General features: G+C 43.8%; 2 protein-coding genes across 2 annotated transcripts in view; one reads left to right on the forward strand and one right to left on the reverse strand.

Annotated features, from left to right (window-relative positions):
- Window positions 1-23103, forward strand: part of LOC106601254 (protein TANC2-like) — a 149275-nt gene that overhangs the window by 35465 nt on the left and 90707 nt on the right. Inside the window, 1 exon segment of the mRNA XM_045715128.1 lies at window positions 6039-6134. The gene's annotated coding sequence lies outside the window, so the exon portion shown is untranslated.
- LOC106601256 (high affinity cAMP-specific 3',5'-cyclic phosphodiesterase 7A-like) lies at window positions 18140-19471 on the reverse strand. Its single transcript, XM_045715129.1, has one exon. It carries the CDS (start codon window positions 19282-19284, stop codon window positions 18253-18255), a length of 1032 nt encoding a protein of 343 aa, XP_045571085.1. The 5' UTR covers window positions 19285-19471; the 3' UTR covers window positions 18140-18252.

A 23103-nucleotide genomic window follows, 5' to 3' on the forward strand; every position in this document is an offset into this window, starting at 1 on the left:
GTTTGGTTTGCCGTACCTCATTATCCTTCTCTCTGCATACCATTATACAACTCACTTCAGCCAGCTCTACTATGAGGAAGCAACAATCGAGGCTTTCATACCATAAGCGCAATATATACACACTGCCACCAAAACGTCTGGAGCTTAGAAGTTATTTTCAACACTCTGTGTAGGAGTATGGTGCCCACGCAGAAAGAGGTTTGGGTGTGGCAGCCCTAGAACAGCCTCTAGTCTCCTTTACCTCAGGACTGCTGATGACAACGCAAGAACTGGATAGCCTTCCATAGCAATGTCCCATCTCGTGATGTTAATTAGCTCGTAGGCCTACATTTGATATGTAGCACGAGTTGACGCTGCTTTTGTAAGAGCTACTTGATTCCGTTGTGAAGGCTGTGACTGGAGTTGCCACGCTTGACTGACTGGAGGTCTTTGGTGCCCTGTGGTCGAGAGGGGCTCTGTTAAACACAGGACAAACAAACACCTCAGAGCTTCTCCAGTGTGGAAATCCCAGTGCTGTGCTCAGCGACTCCAAACCCTCACCCCCTTCTTTCCAATCCTGTCGTTATGGCAGCGTGACCCTGCGGCTGTGCTCCCTGCTCAAATCCCAAATCCCAGGGTGCTCAGTCTCACAGCATGGCTTTGGATTCCTGATGCTGTCGTGTGTGTGTGTGTGTGTGTGTGTGTGTGTGTGTGTGTGTGTGTGTGTGTGTGTGTGTGTGTGTGTGTGTGTGTGTGTGTGTGTGTGTGTGTGTGTGTGTGTGTGTGTGTGTGTGTGTGTGTGTGTGTGTGTGTGTGTGTGTGTGTGTGTGTGTGTGTGTGTGTGTGGATTGAGTATCTGTCTGTGGGTGGGTGGAGATTTTTTTCTCCTTTTGACAATTTGTCCATTGTGCTGTGTGGCTTGTCTCGTTCTCTGTGGTTTCTTTGAGCATAGCGTTTGTGTGTGTGTGTCCAGGTGTGTGCGTGTCTGCCCCTTCATCTGGGTCTTTCATCTTCATGTGCAGCCTGTTTTATACCTTCCCCTCGTTATTTTGTCTTTATCTCCACTCCACTCATCCTTGCTCTCACCACCTGAATCTCCCTCTCTCTCTTTCCTATAAACTCACATAATGACTGTTTTGTTCAGAGTGCCCAGCGACTCGTAGCCAGGATTTGCATATGTGACAGAGCCCATATTCTCTCCTCCCCGCCCGGGGCCAACACCCGCCAGAGCATGTAGGAGTCAAGGGCTGCCCTCTCAGACAAAGTGAATGATCTCTCTATCGCCTCTCAATCCTTCCCCAGCAATTCAGTTGCCCTTTCATTCAGCTGAATAGGGACCCGCGGATCGCAACCCACTAACACATCGGCCATTTTGTGGCTTGAGTAAAAATCGGTATGCATTGTCAGAGTGAGTATTGGTTGAAGCATTCACTGTAATATGGCTAACTCTGGCCCTGCTATTGTCTGGTGGTGGGTGGATGATGGTGTAGGCTACTTGAAGTTATGCTGCCAACCTGTTGTACATTGTCCATATTTCAACTCGATACAACTCAATTGTCCAAGCACCTTCCTTTCCTTTGTCTGCGCTGATGTGTGGAGGTGAAAGAAAATTTCCAGTAGATTTTAGGCTAAATCCTTTCATCTTTCCTGCTTTTTAAATTCAGTCAGAAAGCTACTTTAGACTATTGAGATGCATCCTCTTACTTTCATTCTCTGGTTTGGATGACTGAACTTGTGGGTGATGTAAATTCCCCTAGCCCAGTGTGTATGCTTTCTCTGAGTGGAGGGGCTCTAAGCTTACTCCCTCAGCCAAAGACAAATAACCTAACTGGAAAATCACCCCATTCCCCTAGTGGATTCAGGGTATTGAATAATATCCCTCTGTGTCCGCCTGTGCATGTGTGTTTGTGCTTCTCCTTATATGTAACTTATTTAAAATATCTATTCACTTTTAACTAGTTTTGGATCACTTTGCACTGTCAACAGCTATAAAGCATAAATAGCAAAGGCACGCCTCTCTTGCTCTGTCCTCTCTTCTCGCTCTCCCTTCTGCTCTCTGCCTTTCCTGGACAGTTTAATAGCCAAGAGTACTGCGAAACATTGTTTGAATTTGACTAGTGCCTGAATGCGAAAATACCACATCAATTCCACATGAGATGTCAGCCAGTACAGTTTGTGCAAGCCTCTTGAGTCTGAGCATTGTGTTAGTCTTCCACATGTAGGTATATTTCACTCGACCATACATGTGTAACGCAGCCTTTCTTTTGTTATCATAAAAGCCAGTGCTGCAAGAGATTGGGACCTTTGATGCCTTGGGGGAAATCATGACATCATAGAGGATGTGCAACTTTCTTGCAGTTGAGCAGGTTCGGGTGTCGCTTACTTAAAATCCCTTGACTCGCTCCAGTCTACCGGGCTGCTCCTCCGCTTCTCATCTGTCATCTCTGGTGTTTTGGCTATAGCTCAGTCGTATCTGTATCACACACCACAATAACTTACGGGGCTTGTGTGTTGCATGCACAAAGGAGCCTAGCGTTGCCCGTGAGTTCACTTTTAGAAACCTGAGGTAAGGCCCCTTATGCATGTCTCCTCTTGTGCGGAACATTTGGAAACTTTCCATGTGCTGTAACACCGTACCCAAACCGGCCCCGCGCCATAGAGCGCAAATTGATTTTGTCCCCCCACACCAAACGAGATCAAGACACGCAGATTAAAATATCAAAACAAACTCTGAACCAATTATATTAATTTGGGGAAGAGTCGAAAAGCGTTAAACATTTATGGCAATTTAGCTAGCTAGCTTGCAGATGCTAGCTAATTTGTCCGATTTACCTAGCTTGCTGTTGCTAGCTAATTTGTCCTGGGATGTAAACGTTGAGTTATTTTACCTGAAATGCACAAGGTCCACTACTCCGACAATTAATCCACACATAAAACGGTCAACCAAATCGTTTTTAGTCATCTCTCCTCCTTCCAGGCTTTTTCATCTTTGGACTTACAGTTGAAGTCGGATGTTTACATACACCTTAGCCAAATGCATTTAAACTCAGTTTTTCACAATTCCTGACATTTAATCCTAGTAAAAATTCCCTGTTTTAGGTCAGTTAGGATCACCAATTTATTTTGAGAATGTGAAATCTCAGAATAATAGTAGAGAGCGTGATTGATTTATTTCAGCTTTTATTTATTTCATCACATTCCCAGTGGGTCAGAAGTTTACATACATACACTCAATTAGTATTTGGTAGCATTGCTTTAAACAATTTAAACCTGGGTCAAACGTTCCGGGTAGCCTTCCACAAGCTTCCCACAATAAGTTGTGAATTTTGGCCCATTCCTCTTGACAGAGCTGGTGTTACTGAATCAGGTTTGTAGGCCTCCTTGCTCGCACACGCTTTCAGTTCTGCCCACACATTTTCTATAGGATTGAGGTCAGGGCTTTGTGATGGCCACTCCAATACCTTGACTTTGTTGTCCTTAAGCCATTTTGCCACAACTTTGGAAGTATGCTTGGGGTCACTGTCCATTTGGAAGACCCATTTGCGACCTAGCTTTACCTTCCTGACTGATGTCTTGAGATGTTGCTTCAATATATCCACATAATTTTGCTTCCTCATGATGCCATCTATTTTGTGAAGTGCACCAGTCCCTCCTGCAGCAAAGCACCCCCACAACATGATGCTGCCACCCACGGGCTTCATGGTTGGGATGGTGTTCTTCGGCTTGCAAGCCTCCCCCTTTTTACTCCAAATATAATGATGGTCATTATGGCCAAACAGTTCTATTTTTGTTTCATCAGACCAGAGGACATTTCTCCAAAAAGTATGATCTTTTCTCCCCATGTGCAGTTGCAAACCGCAGTCTGGCTTTTTCATGGTGGTTTTGGAGCAGTGGCTTCTTCCTTGCTGAGCGGCCTTTCAGGTTTGTACCCGTTTCCTCCAGCATCTTCACAAGGTCCTTTGCTGCTGTTCTGGGATTGATTTGCACTTTTCACACCAAAGTACGTTCATCTCTAGGAGACAGAACGCGTCTCCTTCCTGAGTAGTATGATGGCTGCTTGGTCCCATGGTCTTTATACTTGCGTACTATTGTTTGTACAGATGAACGTGGTACCTTCAGGCATTTGGAAATTGCTCCCAAAGATGAACCAGACTTGTGAAGGTCTACAATTTTCTTTCTGAGGTCTTGGCTGATTTCTTTTGATTTTCCCATGATGTCAAGCAAAGAGGCACTGAGTTTGAAGATAGGCCTTGAAATACATCCACAGGTACACCTCCATTTGACTCAAATGATGTCAATTAGCCTATCAGAGGCTTCTAAAGCAATGACATAGTGTCACGTCCTGACCATATACTTAGGTTTTTTTGTATTATATTTGGTCAGGACGTGGCAGTTATGTTTGGTTATGGTATAGTGGGGTTGTGAGTGTTGGGGTAGGTTCTAGGTTAGGTATTTCTATGTGGAGTTTAGTGAGTGTATGTCTGTTTGGTTAATTGGGGTTGGGACTCTCAGTTGAAGGCAGGTGTTGTCTATCTGCCTTTGATTGAGAGTCCCATATAGTGGGGTGTGTTTGTGTTTGATTTTTGTGGGTAATTGTAATTTTGCACTGTGTTTCGTTTCACCTGTGAAACTGTCACCTTTCTCCTTTGCGTGTTTATTTTGTTTTGTCGTTTCCATCTAAAATAAATATGATGTGGAACAGTCAACCTGCTGCGTATTGGTCATTGAGTGATTTCGACATATCTTCCGATGAGGGAGAATACGAGGAACGTGACACATGGTTCCCTGTGGCTCAGTTGGTAGAGCATGGTGTGTGCAACGCCAGAGTTGTGGGTTCGATTCCCACGGGGGGCCAGTACAAAAAGAAAACGTATGAAATGTATGCATTCACTACTGTAAGTTGCTCTGGATAAGAGCATCTGCTAAATGACTAAATGACTAAAACATAGTTTTTTGGAATTTTCCAAGCTGTTTAAAGGCACAGTCAACTTAGTGTATGTAAACTTCTGACCCACTGCAATTGTGATACAGTGAATTATAAGTGAAATAATCTATCTGCAAACAATTGTTGGGAAAATTACTTGTGTCATGCACAAAGTAAATGTTCTAACCGACTTGCCAAAACTATAGTTTGTTAACAAGAAATCTGTGGAGTGGTTGAAAAAATTAGTTTTAATGACTCCAACCTAAGTGTATGTAAACTTCCAACTTCAACTGTATATGGCGATTGGCAATTAACTTTCATAAAAGGTGTATTACCACCACCGACCTCCGTTCGACTTTCAGTCACCCACGTGGGTATAACCAATGAGGAGATGTCACGTGGGCATATGGTTCTATAAACCAATGAGGAGATGGGAGAGGCAGGACTTGCAGCGCGATCAGCGTCACAAATAGAACTGACTTCTACTGTAGCCCTTAGCAACGTAGACACTTGTTGGCGCGTGCAAGCAGTGTGGGTGCAATAATTGAATAACATGCATGTCTACATTTATTTTGTAGTCAGCATGTAATGGGTCAAGGTGCGCCTTTGAGAAAACAAAGACATGAACACCAAAATGGAGGGAGGAGAAAGAGTAAAAGAACGAAGGATGTCCAGGAATGGGGCCAGAATGTTGAAAAACGATTCTGACAGATCTGAGTTTTTTTTTTTCTTTCTTTGTGATGTTTTTCATGGCTCGGCCTTGGCAGAATCTCTCCCTCTCTTCTCCCAGGGGAGGAGTCAATCAATCAATCAAATGTATTATAAAGCCCTTTTTACATCAGCAGATGTCTCATTGTGCTATACAGAAACCCAGCCTAAAACCCCAAACAGCAAGAAATGCAGGAGTCTGTGGTGTTTCCTCATGCTGACTTCACCATGTGTTACTGTGCCCCATATTCATATGAAGCTAATTTCTTAATTAAAAATCCCAAACTCCTATGTCTACCATGCAGTCTGAGAATATAAACTTTATGAGAAAATGAGACTGTGTTATTCAGTTAGCGGGTTATGCAAAGGTTGGCTGTAATGCTGCCTGTTGACACTGAATCACTTACTGATGTTTTCCCTTTTGCAGGACACACCAGAGTGCATCAGTTGGGAGATGGGAGAAGGGCTTGAGCCTGTCGCTGCCCCACCCGTCTCACTGTGAGGCCTTTGTCTCCCACTCATGGTAAGTCCCCACAGCCTACATCCCAGAAATATTTTTTTTCATGTGATGTGTGTGTCATGTGCTATTGTTTAGATGTCATGGTATACCACAGAAAAAGTCCGGGGACAGTCCCAACAAAGAATGCCAGTTGTCAAAGATGATGGGTCAGTTGTATATCCAGCCATACACTTAGCATGTGTACATTTGTGAGAGATGAGCTATGTCATTTACATGTACCTGGTATTTCAAAACAGCAGCAAGGCAGGTACTTAACAAAGCTCTCCTTTCAATGTTCCTATAGCCACAAGCTAGAATTCATTGTCCTGATTGGTGACATTGTTTTGGGAACAACACAATCCAGTCACGTTGCTAATTGATGGGTAGGAAGCAACAAGTGACTGATCAAAACATCTCCACATCTCACTGCTCACGGATATCAAACGACTCCAATAACACACAAAACTGCACGGAGCAACAACCAGAAAGACGAACTTCCACCAAGAATTGCCACGCATCCCGTACTCATTTAATGCAATAAAGCGACAAGTGAGACCCAAACAAAGCCAGCCCTGTGTTGAGCTCAGTAGCCCTCTCCCTAGTCTCTCTTTAGAGAACACTGTCTTATTTTCTTCTCACAGAGCTGAGGCGAGCGTCACCATGTTCACTCAAGGCTCATCTAATTATCCAGTGGCCGCCCAGCCGTGAAATTGGTGTTTGGCTGTGAAATGGAGCCAGTGTGGCTGGAGGAGACCTTGGCGTTTTGAGAGACCGTCGCAAGGTCCCTTTTCTTTAGAACGGACAAGGAGGAGGAGGAGACAACGAATGGCGTATCCAGCCCGGCCAATTCAAGGCGGCCATAATGAGCACAACAACAGCGAGGGCAGACGCACCACAGTGGATTAGCAGAGGATTATTACCTTTGATCTGTTATGAAGAGGGAGGAGCTAGGCGAAGGGCAATTAGCTGAGAGGCAGCCGACTGACTTCTTTCTTTTGTGGCTGTTGTCAAGGGGAGTAAGAGATACTGTGCTGTTTGCTTAAGACGTGATGGCTGAATGGGGTAGTGTGAAAGAAACCGACAGGGACTGGATTTTCATGGTGGTGGTGGTGCATATGTAGATGGAAATCCATAAAACAAAGACTGTTTTGAATGGTTTCTGGGGTATTTCTATCTTGAATATGTATTAATGTAACAATTCTGATTTCTAGAGGCACTTCTGTAGTAGGCCTATGCTTTATATAATCATACCGGCTAATGGAGAGAATAATTGGAAAAGTCTTTCACTGTGTATTTTCAGTGACTCGTTTTATTGACATGTCAAATGAACAGACAGGCTGGTGCCTAGCTAATTGTTTCACCATTCTTGGGGATTCCATGAGATTAGGATGTAAGCCCCTCATGATTTGCTTGTGGTTTGATCTGTTTGTTACTCAAGAGGACATGATGGGATGAAAACATTACCGATGTTTTATGAGAAGGTTTAGAGACTGACCTAATGCCCTTTAAAGGGGTTAATAATGACTTCTCACAACCTTTAGAATCAGGTAAGCGTGATAGATCCCTAGGGTCCACTTCCATGGATAAAATCGCTCCGTAAGATTTTGTAACCCATGCTCAAGTGGTCCAACTCAGCGCCACTGCTGCATATCTTTCCTTGATGACATAGCTGCTGCATTACTCATACTATTAACCTAGTAAATGCTTTCAAGCTTTTGCTAATGACATGTTCATGAAAAGTATCAGAAGGACTATTCATCTGCTCAGCATTTAGCATTAGCCTAAAGCCTTTAAAACATTCTGGCGCATTTAAATAGTTAAAATCGCCTGTCGAGAACCACTGCGACGTCTCATTTTTGAGCACCGCTGTGATTAAGGTGTTAGCTCGCCACCTGGGATCAAGTGACAAAGCTATTGTGTGTTATTTTAAGCACAGGCATCTGTTTCTCAAATGTCTGCTGTTTTTAATTGTTTTGAAGTAAGTCAGCTTGCTTTTATGCACATTAATTAATTTAGACTTAACGATTCTACCCTTCGCTGTTGTCATGAGCAGTTCAATTTCAAATGCTGTCAAACCAAATAATCTTCACCTATGACCTGCGTATCTTGTAGGTTAAGTGAATTGTTTTCTCCCCTGTATGATTTGCAAAACAAGCCGTCCTTGACGCATACTGTATTCCCCCAGCATGATTGTGCTGTCATGTACATTCACTACAACTAACAATTTATTTAGCTCCGATAGCCAATTAGACTGTCTGCATGAGGCCCGGTCTGTTTACTCAGACCCACTCAGGCGTTGGAGTGCTTATTAGTTATCGGTCTTCTTGGGGGTCTGGGTGGACAGCATAGCAGTTTGGATCGACAGAGCGCCTCAGCCCTCGTTGTCCAACCGTTTGCGTCGTGTCATTGGATGCTCATGTCATTGGAAGCTCACACTGCCTCTCAAAATAAGACAATCCTTCCAGGTCCAGGATTGGTGAGATGTCACTCATCGGGCTGGCAGCAACATGCGCAATTATCATGTTCTTTTAGTTGCAAATTGGAGCAGGCCAAGCCGCTGTTAAACTCCCTGCCTCTCGCTTCATACAGCAGGCACATTACAACTCTCGCTCCCTACATCTGCCCTCAGGGATAGGACATTTTGTCTGACAATTCGTGCCATCATGGCTGTTGACATAGTCACAGCCCTCCCTCTCTTTCTCACACATCTTTCTCGGTATTCGCTCTCACCTCCTTCCATCTCTCACTCTACTTCACATGCTGTAACTCGCTAGTTCTCGGTTTCTGTTCTCTCATTCCCTTTTTCCTTCCCGTTCTCTCTTATTCTCTTCACCCAATCACTGAACATAACAGCACAGACACAAGTGAGGAGAGGTGATGGAGGGGAAGTGCGGAGAGGGAGAACGAACATAAGATTGGCGTAATTACAGAGCACCCTGTTTCTCATGGTGAGGAGGACTGAGTGTCTGAGTACAGCTATAACAGTAAACCGGCTTTGTGTACAGAGAGCCGCGGCACGAAGCAGATTTGTTTTCGAGGAGGTCGGATACACAGTGGAAGCAGGAGTGGGCGTTCGCTCGTCGGGGGTCTCACCTGATGCAGATCTGTCAGTGGCGTTATTTCACGTCGTTGTCGTGACTGTTTAGTTGATGGGTTAGACATATGTACTTTCAGGAGGTTTATCCACTCAGGTCTGTAGTAGTACACTCCACGAAATATACACACCATAGACGAAGCCCCCCCCACACAGGCACATTTCCAAATGGATGCGGTTTCCCCCTCCTGTTTGATCGCTTGAGTGATGAAGCCAATGTAATCCCACTACCACTCTTTTCAAACCCCCTCATCACCCTCCACACCCACAGCCCTTATGCATCTATAGGCCACTCTACACCCCCTAGGGGAGGTATAGCAATCCCCTGAATTCCCTCATCTCATTGTACATCTTTCTCTTGAGTTCAGTGCTCACAAAGAATGTACTTTCTCTACTTCAAAGTTCTCCAAGATCAGTCACTATTCTAGGTCTCCACTACTGCTTCTTTCTCTACCCCCTCCCCCTCCATCTCTCTTTCTGTTTTTCACCTTACCTCATCTTGTCCTCATGCATCATTCTGACCGGCTGCGTAAGCTGAAACCTTGGCTTCTGGTCCTCCCACACTGCCTGTAAACTACAGAACACAACTGTACTGAGAGATGATCTGCCAGACTGCAGAGAACAGATTATTTTCTGAGAACCTGGGCATTCTGTTACGGGTTGAACGGGTCTGATGTTGATGATGTTGATGTTGGTTACATTTGTTATTGATGATGGGGATTATGATGAATATACTCTCTGATTTCTACCAGTGTATGGGTACAGAAATATCTGATTTGACAACCCACTGAGCCCCTAAACCCTCCTCCAACTGAAAACATTACTCCAGAAGCGAAGAGGAAGAATCGAAATATATGAATAATTTAAACGAAAAATAGAACCCTAGCTGTCAGATATTTCTGTATTTCCTTCTAATGCCTTCGTGTTGCAGCGGATTGAATCAGCCAGTGGCTGGGTGTTGATCGTCAAGTCTTACTGACAGACCTGACATGCATTCCTACAGCCCATCTAGTACTCCTCGAAGACCTCTCAGTGGAGTGTCCAGTACCTCTGTGACTCCCACTAACTTGATCTGCCGGTCGGTCACCTGTGCCTACGTGTCATTTTAGTCCTCATGTTTCAGTGCCACTACTTAACCCCTGTAACCAGTGCTTCATTTGTAAATCGGGAGGTCCCGGAACACATAGTGGGGGGGTGATTATCCTGGGGGCTCTGAGGTACCGTAGCAGCGCAGCAGACAGAGTAAACAGCCAAGTAGCCTACTGTATACAGTGGTGAATCGGACAGCACTCTCCAAGGTGCTGATTAATTCAAAGCATTTTAGACGTCACTGCAGTATGCCCACATACTTGTGTAAGCCCAGCAGCTATACTCAAGTCCGAATTTCTTATATCCTAATTTTTGAGACATCAATGTACAGCAACATTCTTAGACAACACTGCAGAACACCTGCCATATGCATACATACTCAGCTGTGGGGCTTACAAGACCTGACTTTCATATCATTTTCAAGACATCAATGTAGCAGTAGAACAAATATCACAATTTCGGAATAGAACTTCAAATAAATAAATCAAAATAGGCTACAGCAAAACACACATATAGGCTTCCTGCCTCAGATTACCTTCACAGTACAGGATTTCCCCCCCCCCCCCCTACCTTTAGTTTTCAAAACCTCCCACAATGACACTCCCCAAGTCCATTTAACTCCCAAGGGTCAATTTCTTGCGCAAAGCCATGAGTGGACCAGTGGCTGTGACGTTTAGTCTCCTTCTACGGCTGTTCTGAAGACTCTGGCTGTAGTGTTAACTATAACCTGGGTGTCTCTTTAGCCTCGTCGCCACCAAATGCACCATGGTTCGGGCATGTCAAAAAAACTATTTTTGAGGGCTCTTTGTTTTTTTTGTTTTATTTACTGTACATTCCATCCACTCTTTTGCTAGTTCAATCCCTCCAGTCATTTCTAGACATAAGCTCCCTACCTTTTTGCATGTTGTCCAGCCAAACTTTTAATTCTGCATGACAAGCCAGGGGTTATACGTTTGCTTGTTCTTGAACTGCAAATTGCACCTGTTCTGAGCACTTCGTCGGTGGTTGCACTGACCCACATCCCCCAGCTCCCCGTCTCCTGCTGAGTCTGACTCGCTAGTGGAGGTGCCGGTGGTGATGCTCCTCTCCTCTGGCACTGACAGTACTCTGGCTCGTTTGTTTTAACCATCTTTTTCAGGATTTTTGGACTTCAGAAATGTCTTTAAACTCGATTGCCTTTTCTTATCCGTTTTTAATTTGGCTTTCACATGATTCAAATTCAGTAGAAAGACGACTAGCCTAGGCTAGGTAACGTGATTACGTAGGGACCTCTTCACTAGTTGACTACCAAGACCTGCTGTGTCAAGATCAGTTAATTACCCAACCAGCCCTCCTCATAACCTCTATGTACAAATAAGAGAGCAGGTCTGAAATCAGTGTGTTAGGAGAGGATGATTACACAGAAGGATAGGATCACTGTGCTTTTACATGGTCTTTCTGGGAGCGGGATAAATAATTAGAAGGCAACTTGATTTAACGCTGATTGCTTTCATTAGAATGTCTACAGTACAAACAATTAATAAATCATGAGGTACCGGATCCGGGCAAATAGGTGCCGGAACAAAGTAAAATCCGAGAAGTGCTTAAATTAAGCACAGCCTCTAACCCTTTGTCGTGGTCAGGGTTGTCTCCCTATTGGTCCTCTCGGTGACCACAGGGAGTTTGTGGCTGTTGACATGCTCGTATAGATGTACTCGCAGGGGGAGAAGGAACACATTTTACCAGGTAGAAAGGCACAGAACCTTTGTTTACTTTTACCACTGTGATGCAGAACTAATCTGTTTGTAGTCAAATAATATTTAGGCTAGCTAGGAATCCAAACAGTCCTTGTATCTGTGTTTTTTGGCTCACTGTGTCTATTCCTGCCAAGGACACTTCATTTTCGGATAAACACATGGTTTCCATTAGGAGGTCCAGAAGTGCCAGTGTCAAGCAAGGTTGTTTATCACCAATGAAGATAGCTTGTCTGTCAGGTAACCTAGTTGCTATGTCCAGATGGAGACACACCAATTCTGTACAATCAGTTGTTCCAAAATCTAAGCTCCTTCTCCTTTTTCAGATTAGAAAATAAGTCATTTGTGAAGGTATTTGCATGTTGTAAGTTATAACATTAAAAGTAATTAGTCCCCCTCCCAGTGTTGTCTTTAACACTTCTGAGTAGGGTACTTTGTAAACAATGTAGCATGTATTTAGCACTTAGAAGCTCATTAGTGAGAAGTTGATTTTGGAAATTGTGCCAATTTCTCCCTGTTCATCTTTTTGTCCACTGGGTAAGCATTTAGTAACATAGTATTTCTTATTTCCTTACCCCAAATAGCTTCTGGATCGTATGCTTAAGGCTAATTAATTGATGGCTAATTAGCTTTGCGTTAACCTCTGAGATTTGAAACCTCACTATAGCGATATGTTACCAGGAACACCCAGACTCTTGAGTGATCAACCAAAAAGCAAGGCCCTTTATGTACCTCGCTGCCTCTTCTTTTCAATGAGCTTAATGTTTTAGTGCTGCTTAATTAGAGGTGCTGGCTGGCCTCGTCTGGTTCCACTCAGTCACTCCTCTGTCACACAGCCAGACAGAGCCAGGTCTCTGATAGCAACATTGGAGCAGCAGTGAAAGGGTGCGAGGCGTTTTACATGCAAACAACATGGCCGCCTTATTCCTCTCCCTCTTATTATCCCTCTGCCTCATGTTTTGAATGTGTTTGTGGTTAGCCTATTGTTTGTATCCACACAAACCCGCGCCCATGTTTGGTCTGTAGAGGAAAGAGTCAAGTTCTCAGTCAATAAGCCCTTCAAACTACGGTATGTGGGGGTGTGTTAATCTGTTTCGGACGGTTGCTCCCTCACCTCTGAGCCATGGTTACCTTGTCTGACTGCAAATGTAATTATAAGCAAGTTAAATGCAGTTTCCTAAGCAGAAAAGCCAATTCTGTTTCAGAGAAACACAAGAGAGGGAAAGCTGGGGTTATAGTCTTAGTAGTAGATGGTTTGCCTGTGGACAGATATTTTTCTCTTTCCATTTCCTGAGCTCCAAAGGACTGTGCTTAGTGTGTTTGCTGGGCTACTGGACAGAGAACGGAATGGGGGATTGCTTTTGGAAACTAATTTCACCCCTGCTCCGCTTTCAGAGATCCTTGAATAACGGCTTCACTTGCAGCCCCACTCTTCTCATCATGTCAGTGGCCTGCTTGTTGCTCCACACAGACATCTTGTAAACATGGGTGTCACTCGCTTGAGCAGCAGTGTTCAAAGCAGACCCCTCACTAATTGCTGTATGAATGCCTAGGTTTTTCGCCCCAGGGGCAAGGATGTGGGAAGTCAATAGAGTTTGCAGAGAGAGAGCTCATTAGACTGTACAGAGTTTACGACAGAGGCCCCAGACTTTAATGCTGCAGTTTGTTGGGGCTACAATTACACCTTGCACACAACGAAGGCTTCTCACCATCAACCTGCCCCTCTCAGAAAGAAAGGAACCTATTTTCTTTTTACTTCAAACCATTCTTGTTGGTAGGCCACAACCATAGTAAGTGCAGCGAAGATGGTCCTTATCCCATACTGTAATTTGTCTAAGCTGATGAAATACACACACTCATGTGGTTCTGCTGCAATCAGGCTGAAGGTTCGGTCTTCTACTTCACCTCTGGGATGCCTGAAATAGTTAGCATTTAACCAGGGCTCACCTCGCAACCACAACCTCTCCAGAGCTCACTGCCCTCGGGTTCAAGGGTTTTGCCTATAGCCTAAGCGGAGGCTGTCTCACGTAGAGAAGACTCATCCTCCTGATAGGGTTTGACATATCTCTCAGGGAATGGACACGACCTTTACCAGGCTGTAGGAACCATCTACAGACCCTTCTCTACCCTTGCATCTCTTCTTTGGATCAAGGCCTGATGGAGGAGCACATCAGACTGACTTACATCTAAATGATGCATCCATTGTTCTCTGATTACAGTACGGCTAGTGAAAAGTTTCTATGCCAAGTCATCCTCAAATGAGACATTACGGTATTTCCAATGTTATAATTAGCAAGTAGCCTAGCATCTGAACATTTGACAGATTCCATCGTCACCGTAATAACAGACACAGCAGTGATGATAAAGATCCTTTGTATTCCAAAGCTCCCGATCTGTATATTATTGACAACACTTGCCTCAAACCTTTAATTTTTAATTTTCTTGTTCGCTCTTTAAAAAAGATATATATATTCTCTCTCAGCCCTCCTTGCTCCATATCCATAGGTCTCTGTCTCTCTCTCTCTCTCACACACACACACACACACACACACACACACACACACACACACACACACACACACACACACACACACACACACTGGGGCAAAAAAGTATTTAGTCAGCCACCAATTGTGCAAGTTCTCCCACTTAAAAAGATGAGAGAGGCCTGTAATTTTCATCATAGGTACACGTCAACTATGACAGACAAAATGAGGGGAAAGAAATCCAGAAAATCACATTGTAGGATTTCTTATGAATTTATTTGCAAATTATGGTGGAAAATAAGTATTTGGTCAATAACAAAAGTTTATCTCAATACTTTGTTATATACCCTTTGTTGGCAATGACACAGGTCAAACGTTTTCTGTAAGTCTTCACAAGGTTTTCACACACTGTTGCTGGTATTTTGGCCCATTCCTCCATGCAGAGCTCCTCTAGAGCAGTGATGTTTTGGGGCTGTCGCTGGGCAACACGGACTTTCAACTCCCTCCAAAGATTTTCTATGGGGTTGAGATCTGGAGACTGGCTAGGCCACTCCAGGACCTTGAAATGCTTCTTACGAAGCCACTCCTTCATTGCCCGGGCGGTGTGTTTGGGATCATTGTCATGCTGAAAGACCCAGCCACGTTTCATCTTCAATGCCCTTGCTGATGGAAGGAGGTTTTCACTCAAAATCTCACGATACATGGCCCCATTCATTCTTTCCTTTACACGGATCAGTCGTCCTGGTCGCTTTGCAGAAAAACAGCTCCAAAGCATGATGTTTCCACCCCCATGCTTCACAGTAGGTATGGTGTTCTTTGGATGCAACTCAGCATTCTTTGTCCTCCAAACACGACGAGTTGAGTTTTTACCAAAAAGTTATATTTTGGTTTCATCTGACCATATGACATTCTCCCAATCCTCTTCTGGATCATCCAAATGCTTTCTAGCAAACTTCAGACGGGCCTGGACATGTACTGGCTTAAGCAGGGGGACACGTCTGGCACTGCAGGATTTGAGTCCCTGGCGGCGTAGTGTGTTTCTGATGGTAGGCTTTGTTACTTTGGTCCCAGCTCTCTGCAGGTCATTCACTAGGTCCCCCGTGTGGTTCTGGGATTTTTGCTCACCGTTCTTGTGATCATTTTGACCCCACAGGGTGAGATCTTGCGTGGAGCCCCAGATCGAGGGAGATTATCAGTGGTCTTGTATTTCTTCCATTTCCTAATAATTGCTCCCACAGTGGATTTCTTCAAACCAAGCTGCTTACCTATTGCAGATTCAGTCTTCCCAGCCTGGTGCAGGTCTACAATTTTGTTTCTGGTGTCCTTTGACAGCTCTTTGGTCTTGGCCATAGTGGAGTTTGGAGTGTGACTGTTTGAGGTTGTGGACAGGTGTCTTTTATACTGATAACAAGTTCAAACAGGTGCCATTAATACAGGTAACGAGTGGAGGACAGAGGAGCCTCTTAAAGAAGAAGTTACAGGTCTGTGAGAGCCAGAAATCTTGCTTGTTTGTAGGTGACCAAATACTTATTTTCCACCATAATTTGCAAATAAATTCATAAAAAATCCTACAATGTGATTTTCTGGAAAAACAATTCTCATTTTGTCTGTCATAGTTGACGTGTACCTATGATGAAAATTACAGGCCTCTCTCATCTTGATCCCCTGCTGATTTTGTACGTTTACCCACTTACAAAGAAATGATCAGTCTATAATTTTAATAGTAGGTTTATTTGAACAGTGAGAGACAATAACAACAAAAAAATCCAGAAAAACGCATGTCAAAAATATTATAAAATGATTTGCATTTTAATGATGGAAATAAGTATTTGAACCCCCCTGCAAAACATGACTTAGTACTTGGTGGCAAAACCCTTGTTGGCAATCACAGAGGTCAGACGTTTCTTGTAGTTGGCCACCAGGTTTGCACACATCTCAGGAGGGATTTTGTCCCACTCCTCTTTGCAGATCTTCTCCAAGTCATTAACCTCTATGGGCTAGGTGGGACGCTAGCGTGCCACCCGTGGTGCACTCCATCAACAGCAGGTGCATTTCAAGAGCGGCAAATTTGAATCCAAATAAATGTCAAAATTCAAATTTTTCAAAAATACAACTATTTTACACCATTTGAAAGATAAACATCTCCTTAATCTAACCACGTTTTACGATTTCAAAAAGGTTTTACGGCGAAAGCATAAATTTAGAGTATGTTAGGACAGTACATTTACAAGAGTTGTGTGTAATGTTTTGTAAAGTCAAAGACAGGGTCACCAAAACCATAAAACCAGCTAAAATGATGCACTAACCTTTTACAATCTCCATCAGATGACACTCCTAGGACATTATGCATGCATTTTTAGTTCTATCAAGTTCATATTTATATCCAAAAACAGCGTTTTACTATGGCATTGATGTTGAGGAAATCGTTTCCCTCCAATAACCGGCAGTCAAGTCAGCGTCACAAATTAAATAATTAAAATTAGAAAACATTGGTAAAATATTATATTGTCATTTAAAGAATTATAGATTTACATCTCTTGAACGCAATCAACTTGCCAGATTTAAAAATAACCTTACTGGGAAATCACACTTTGCAATAATCTGAGCACTGCGCCCAGAAAAATCCGCGTTGCGATACAGACTAGACGTCATGTTGGGGAGATCTAAAATCGAAAATACTATGTAAATAATCCATTACCTTTGATTCTCTTCATCAGATGTCACTTCCAGGTATCACAGGTCCATAACGAATGTAGTTTTGTTCAAAAAAGCTCATCATTTATGTCCAAAAATCTCCGTCTTGTTAGCACATGATCTAAGCCAGCCGGACTTCTCGTCATGAACGAGGGGAAAAAATATATTTCCGTTCGTTCAAACATGTCAAACGTTGTATAGCATAAATCATTAGGGCCTTTTTAACCAGAACATGAATAATATTCAAGGTGGACGAATGCATACTCTTTTATAACGTATTGGAACGAGGGTACCCAACATGAACTCGCGCGCCAGGTGTCTAATGGGACATCATCGTTCCATGGCTCTTGTTCGGTCAGATCTCCCTCCAGAAGACTCAAAACACTTTGTAAAGGCTGGTGACATCTAGTGGAAGCAATAGGAAGTGCCAAAATATTCCTCAGCCCCTGTGTTTTTCAATGGGATAGGTTTAAAGTCAATACAACGCATCAGGTATCCACTTCCTGTCAGAAAATGTCTCAGGGTTTTGCCTGCCAAATGAGTTCTGTTATACTCACAGACACCATTCAAACAGTTTTAGAAACTTTAGAGTGTTTTCTATCCATATATAATAAGTATATGCATATTCTAGTTACTGGGTAGGATTAGTAACCAGATTAAATCGGGTACATTTTTTTTATCCAGACGTGCAAATGCTGCCCCCTAGCCCTAACAGGTTAAGGTTTTGAGGCTGACATTTGGCAACTCGAACCTTAAGCTCCCTCCACAGATTTTCTATGGGATTAAGGTCTGGAGACTGGCTAGGCCACTCCAAGACCTTAATGTGCTTCTTGTTGAGCCACTCCTTTGTTGCCTTGGCCGTGTGTTTTGGGTCATTTTCATGCTGGAATACCCATCCACGACCCATTTTCAATGCCTTGGCTGAGGGAAGGAGATTTTACATTTACATTTTACATTTAAGTCATTTAGCAGACGCTCTTATCCAGAGCGACTTACAAATTTCACTCTTTCTCACCTCACCGTGGGCGCCAGTCATGCTTGGCATGTCATGACCCTTTGCTTCCCTGAGGTAATACTTTGGAGTTTGAGTCTTTGGTGGCAGGAGTCCTCTGTTCCTCTGAGACCCTACTAGAGCTAGCCTGCTGCTTGTCCTTCCCCTCCTTCCAGCCTTGCTTGTTCAGGCTCAGGTGGCTCATCATGGTCATGGACAGCCGTGTGTCAGAGAAGCGTGACCATTCCACAAAGAGAGGCTCTACCACGTACGCCATGAAGCCAATCTGTATATTGGCAACCGAGTTGGATTGCCTGTCACAGAGTGGGGTTACTTCAAGATTATGTTTCCGCTCAATGTCACCTTGGTGGAAGAACTCCTCCGTCACTTTCTCGCTCCACTGTTTGCTGAGTTTCCACGGGCGGCATGGGTTGCAGATGTCCGCACACTTCAGAGCCATCTGAAGGATAAAGTGTCGATGTCCTCCGTTAGTGAGGCAGAGCTCTCCCTTGTCCAAGTGTGTTCTGAACTCTGAAAGATAGTCATTCTGCCTGCTGATGTCCATAGCCAGAAAAAGGGATCCAAGCCTCTCCTCCATGTTCAATTTGTCTTCAGTGGGGAGGTGGGACAGCAGGTCTGATTCACGGAGCAGGCCCACCGCAGACTTCCAGTGGTAATTCTCCAAAACTGAGCTATTCTTGTACAGTGCTGCAAGGTAATGGTCCGTTTTGATGAGGAAAGGCTGGTTGACACCTGGATGGTCCAGATCATGGGTGGCAGCAGCAAGCAGACCCAGCAGGATATCACAGGAGGTCAGCGTCTCAGCAAGCTTGGGCTCCTGCAAGTAGCAATACATGGCCTGAGTCACATCTGCAGCGTGGACTGCATTGTGGTAGGGGTTCTGGCAGTGGTAGTCCTCTTGAATCATGACTAAAAATCTCCTAAGTTTAACCATGTCCAACTGGAAGAGCTCAATTAACCCATACGTGTTGAATAAGTGAAAGGTCAGGTTGACGAGGCTGTTCCCGTTCGTAAGTCTGTCAAACAGGAAAATATCAAAGTTCCAGTTTCCAACCTTCTGCAGCATTAACTTGGCTTGACCTGTGAAGTCATCGTCAAGGATGTAGCCTAGAGGGTTGGAGGCTGGGATGCCGTGAAAGAACCGTGACGAGTGGAGGTACCTCTGAAAGCTCAGCAGCCTTCGGACATTCCTGGCAGACACAGGCCGCGCAGCCTCAGGTCGGGCTATGGAAACATAAGTACAGAACCATTTACATTAGCTATGGTTGAAATGCACTGACTTTCTTTTAAAGCTAAGCCAAGTTTATATAGCTAACAACTGAATCCATTTCCAGTAAGAGTAACATCATGCTTTGTTGCATTATCTTTCAAGAAGATGTCTATATTTTCTTTCTTTTCCATAAAGTCTACTTTCAAGTTGCAGTTAGCTAGCTAGGTCACATGTTGTTAAAACAAACACTAGATTTTCACCCAAGGTTTTCGCCCCGTCCATCGTCCCTTTGATGCGGTGAAGTTGTCCTGTCCCCTTAGCAGAAAAACACCCACAAAGCATAATGTTTCCACCTCCATGTTTGACGGTGGAGATGGTGTTCTTGGGGTCATAGGCAGCATTCCTCCTCCAAACACGGCGAGTTGAGTTGATGTCAAAGAGCTCCATTTTGGTCTCATCTGACCACAACACTTTCACCAGTTGTCCTCTGAGTCATTCAGATGTTCATTGGCAGACTTCAGACGGGCCTGTATATGTGCTTTCTTGAGCAGGGGGACCTTGCGGGCGCTGCAGGATTTCAGTCCTTCACGGCGTAGTGTGTTACCAATTGTTTTCTTGGTGACTATGGTCCCAGCTGCCTTGAGATCATTGACAAGATCCTCCCGTGTAGTTCTGGGCTGATTCCTCACCCTTCTCATGATCATTGCAACTCCACGAGGTGAGATCTTGTATGGAGCCCCAGGCCGAGGGATATTGACAGTTATTTTGTGTTGCTTCCATTTGCGAATAATCGCACCAACTGTTGTCACCTTCTCACCAAGCTGCTTGCTGATGGTCTTGTAGCCCATTCCAGCCTTGTGTAGGTCTACAATCTTGTCCCTGACATCCTTGGAGAGCTCTTTGGTCTTGGCCATGGTGGAGAGTTTGGAATCTGATTGATTGATTGCTTCTGTGGACAGGTGTCTTTTTATAGGTAACAAGCTGCGGTTAGGAGCACTCCCTTTAAGAGTGTGCTCCTAATCTCAGCTCGTTACCTGAATAAAAGACACTGGGGAGCCAGAAATCTTTCTGATTGAGAGGGGGTCAAATACTTATTTCCCTCATTAAAATGCAAATCAATTTATAACATTTTTGACATGCGTTTTTCTGGATATTTTTGTTGTTATTCTGTCTCTCACTGTTCAAATAAACCTACCAGTAAAATTATAGACTGATCCTTTCTTTGTTAGTGGGCAAACGTACAAAATCAGCAGGGGATCAAATACTTTTCCCCCCCCACTGTATATATATATATACACACACACACACCCTCTATCTCAGCATCGTTACATTCATGTCTGTCAGATGTGGGTTTGTGTGTCTGTCAGAGCCTTGAGAGACACGCCGTCTGGCCCATGTGATTGATTAACAGCTTGTGTGTACTAAAGCCCCCCTGGGATGTTGTGGCCATCAGTGGTGTTTTATATAGGCCTGCTCCCTTAAGACATCAGATTTCACATAGCTTTTCACATTTTCACAATTTACCTCATCTAATTTGATTGAATGTGAGTTCACTACTCTATGAAAAATGACATGAAACCAGGCTATAATGGCACACAAACTGCCTGAAATTGGTTCCCTTTGATACGGTATTAATTGAAAGGTTTTTGTTTTTTACATTCTTGTAAATCAGTTCATATTATGGTATGCAGTATAGCACGAGGGTCTAACGATGCTATGCACCTAGTTTCTCGCTAGCTATACACCTAGTTTGTCAAGTGTTATGGGAATCTTTTTGGGGCGATCTTACAGGCATTATGGATGGTAGGTTACCCCCTTAAGGTCGATGTCTGTGCTCCCCCATTGAAATATAATTAGCATAATAAAAAATTGTCAGTTTAAGCTAGAAATCTGTTCTTTTTGCATTGGATGCATCTCAATCCACCACATCCGCCGATGTCACACTTCTGCAACTGCGGTGGAAGGTGACAGAGCTAGAGAGGTGTTTGTCAGACCATGAGACATCCCTAAAATTGGTCTTCTCACAAAATCGTCTGAACAGTTTAGCCTACACAATACTATGAACCATCTGTGGAAAGGTGAGACTCTCCTGAACACATTAGTCTAGGACGTCCACAGGGCTCACAAGACTCATCTGAGGTCCCCCGGTCCCTGTTGAAAAAATATGTGGAAGTATATAAAGAGTTTGTTTTGTGCCAAAATAAGGGGTTAAATACATGTATAAAATAAAAACTATGTTTCCTGATCTTTCTTATATCTCTCAGATATAGGACAGACACTTCAGAACAAACTTCCTTTAGTCACCCCCAAAAATCTGTTGTTCCTTGTAGTGAATCTGTTATTCAATGCATTTGTATGGGCTCATAGCAGTAAGACCAAGTATTTTTTTTAAATATATTTTTGGGAATACTTCAAGGGGTCTTAAAATTCCAAATCAAGTAGCAATGATTCCATATAACTTAGTAGTACCCCCAGGTTAGACAGGTCTTAGACTCTTATGGGTTATACACAGAGCAGCTCTCTCGCTCTGTCTCTCTCTCTCTCTCTGTTTCAAATCCACTATGGTTCTTTGTACTTTGAGTGTAGACTGCTAAGCCTGTAATAACAGGACCTACACCCCCTGTCTTTAATGTCACGCTTGACAACAACAACTATTCTGGCTGAAAATGAAATGTTCTATTATCTGCACACTTCTGAGACATCTCCATGGCGATGGCACATTTCATCTGCACCTCATTGTTGGTGACATTATAGCATTCCATGATAGGATTCTAGAAGCCCCACGAGTTATGGTGTGGTTGTGAGGGACATATAGTGACACACAATATATTATCCTTGATCTTGTTTAATGAGACGCTTGCAGTTCAGCAATCAACGTCACTCTCTTTTTACAGTACAGGCCTCGGCTACTGCAGATCTGTAGGGCCGCTCTGACAGGGGTAAAGATGTTGCCAAATGGCTTTACAAGCTGTCAATGCAATACACACCATAGCACTGTAATGTGCGCAGTGAAGGTGGTTTTTACTCTGCTACTGTATCTGATAGTGCTGTGCTGTGCTCTGCCAAAGGGTGCTAGACTGGATGGTGCCAGACTCCAGGGTGCTTTATCAACCTATTTTGTCATATGCTGGAATAAGGCATTTTATAGCACATTCTGTGGTAGTGGTTTTGTGTTGACGCCTTGACGAGACTTTAGTGGTTCAAGACGCTTTGTGTTACCACCAGACTGCTTAGAGTTTTGAACATATCGCACAGAATTCCCCCTGCTATGCTCCATCTCGCCTTACAGATAAAGATCTAAACGGAGGAATACTAAAAACCATACAATGCTAAATGGCGTTATATTGCCCAAATTGTGTGGTAAGTCAAGCCATTCTTTGACAACAGCTCATGATATTATTATCTTGTTCTGGCCAGTGCTGCTGGCCTTCCCTTGCTTGGCCGGGTCTAGCTTAGCTGGAACAGGGTGTTGGCTCAACAAGTCAATCTGCTAAATAGATCACAGCTGAGCCACCAAAACACACCTTCACATTGAGGATAAAGCAAGTGACACATTGTCCTATCCTTTCTATCAGGGGCTCGTGTCAATCCAGACAGCCTGGCTACAAGGACCTGTTTGCACTGCCTCCCAACATCACCATCCCTACTGACTAGTATCCTAGTAGACACGGTTTG

This window comes from Salmo salar, chromosome ssa03 (genome assembly GCF_905237065.1).
Source record: "Salmo salar chromosome ssa03, Ssal_v3.1, whole genome shotgun sequence".
In the NCBI taxonomy this organism is placed as follows: Eukaryota; Metazoa; Chordata; class Actinopteri; order Salmoniformes; family Salmonidae; genus Salmo; species Salmo salar.

What these genes read in the sequence shown, in the direction of transcription:
- LOC106601256 (XM_045715129.1), bottom strand. Translation starts at nt 19,284, where the DNA reads ATGCTGCAGAAGGTTGGAAACTGGAACTTTGATATTTTCCTGTTTGAC.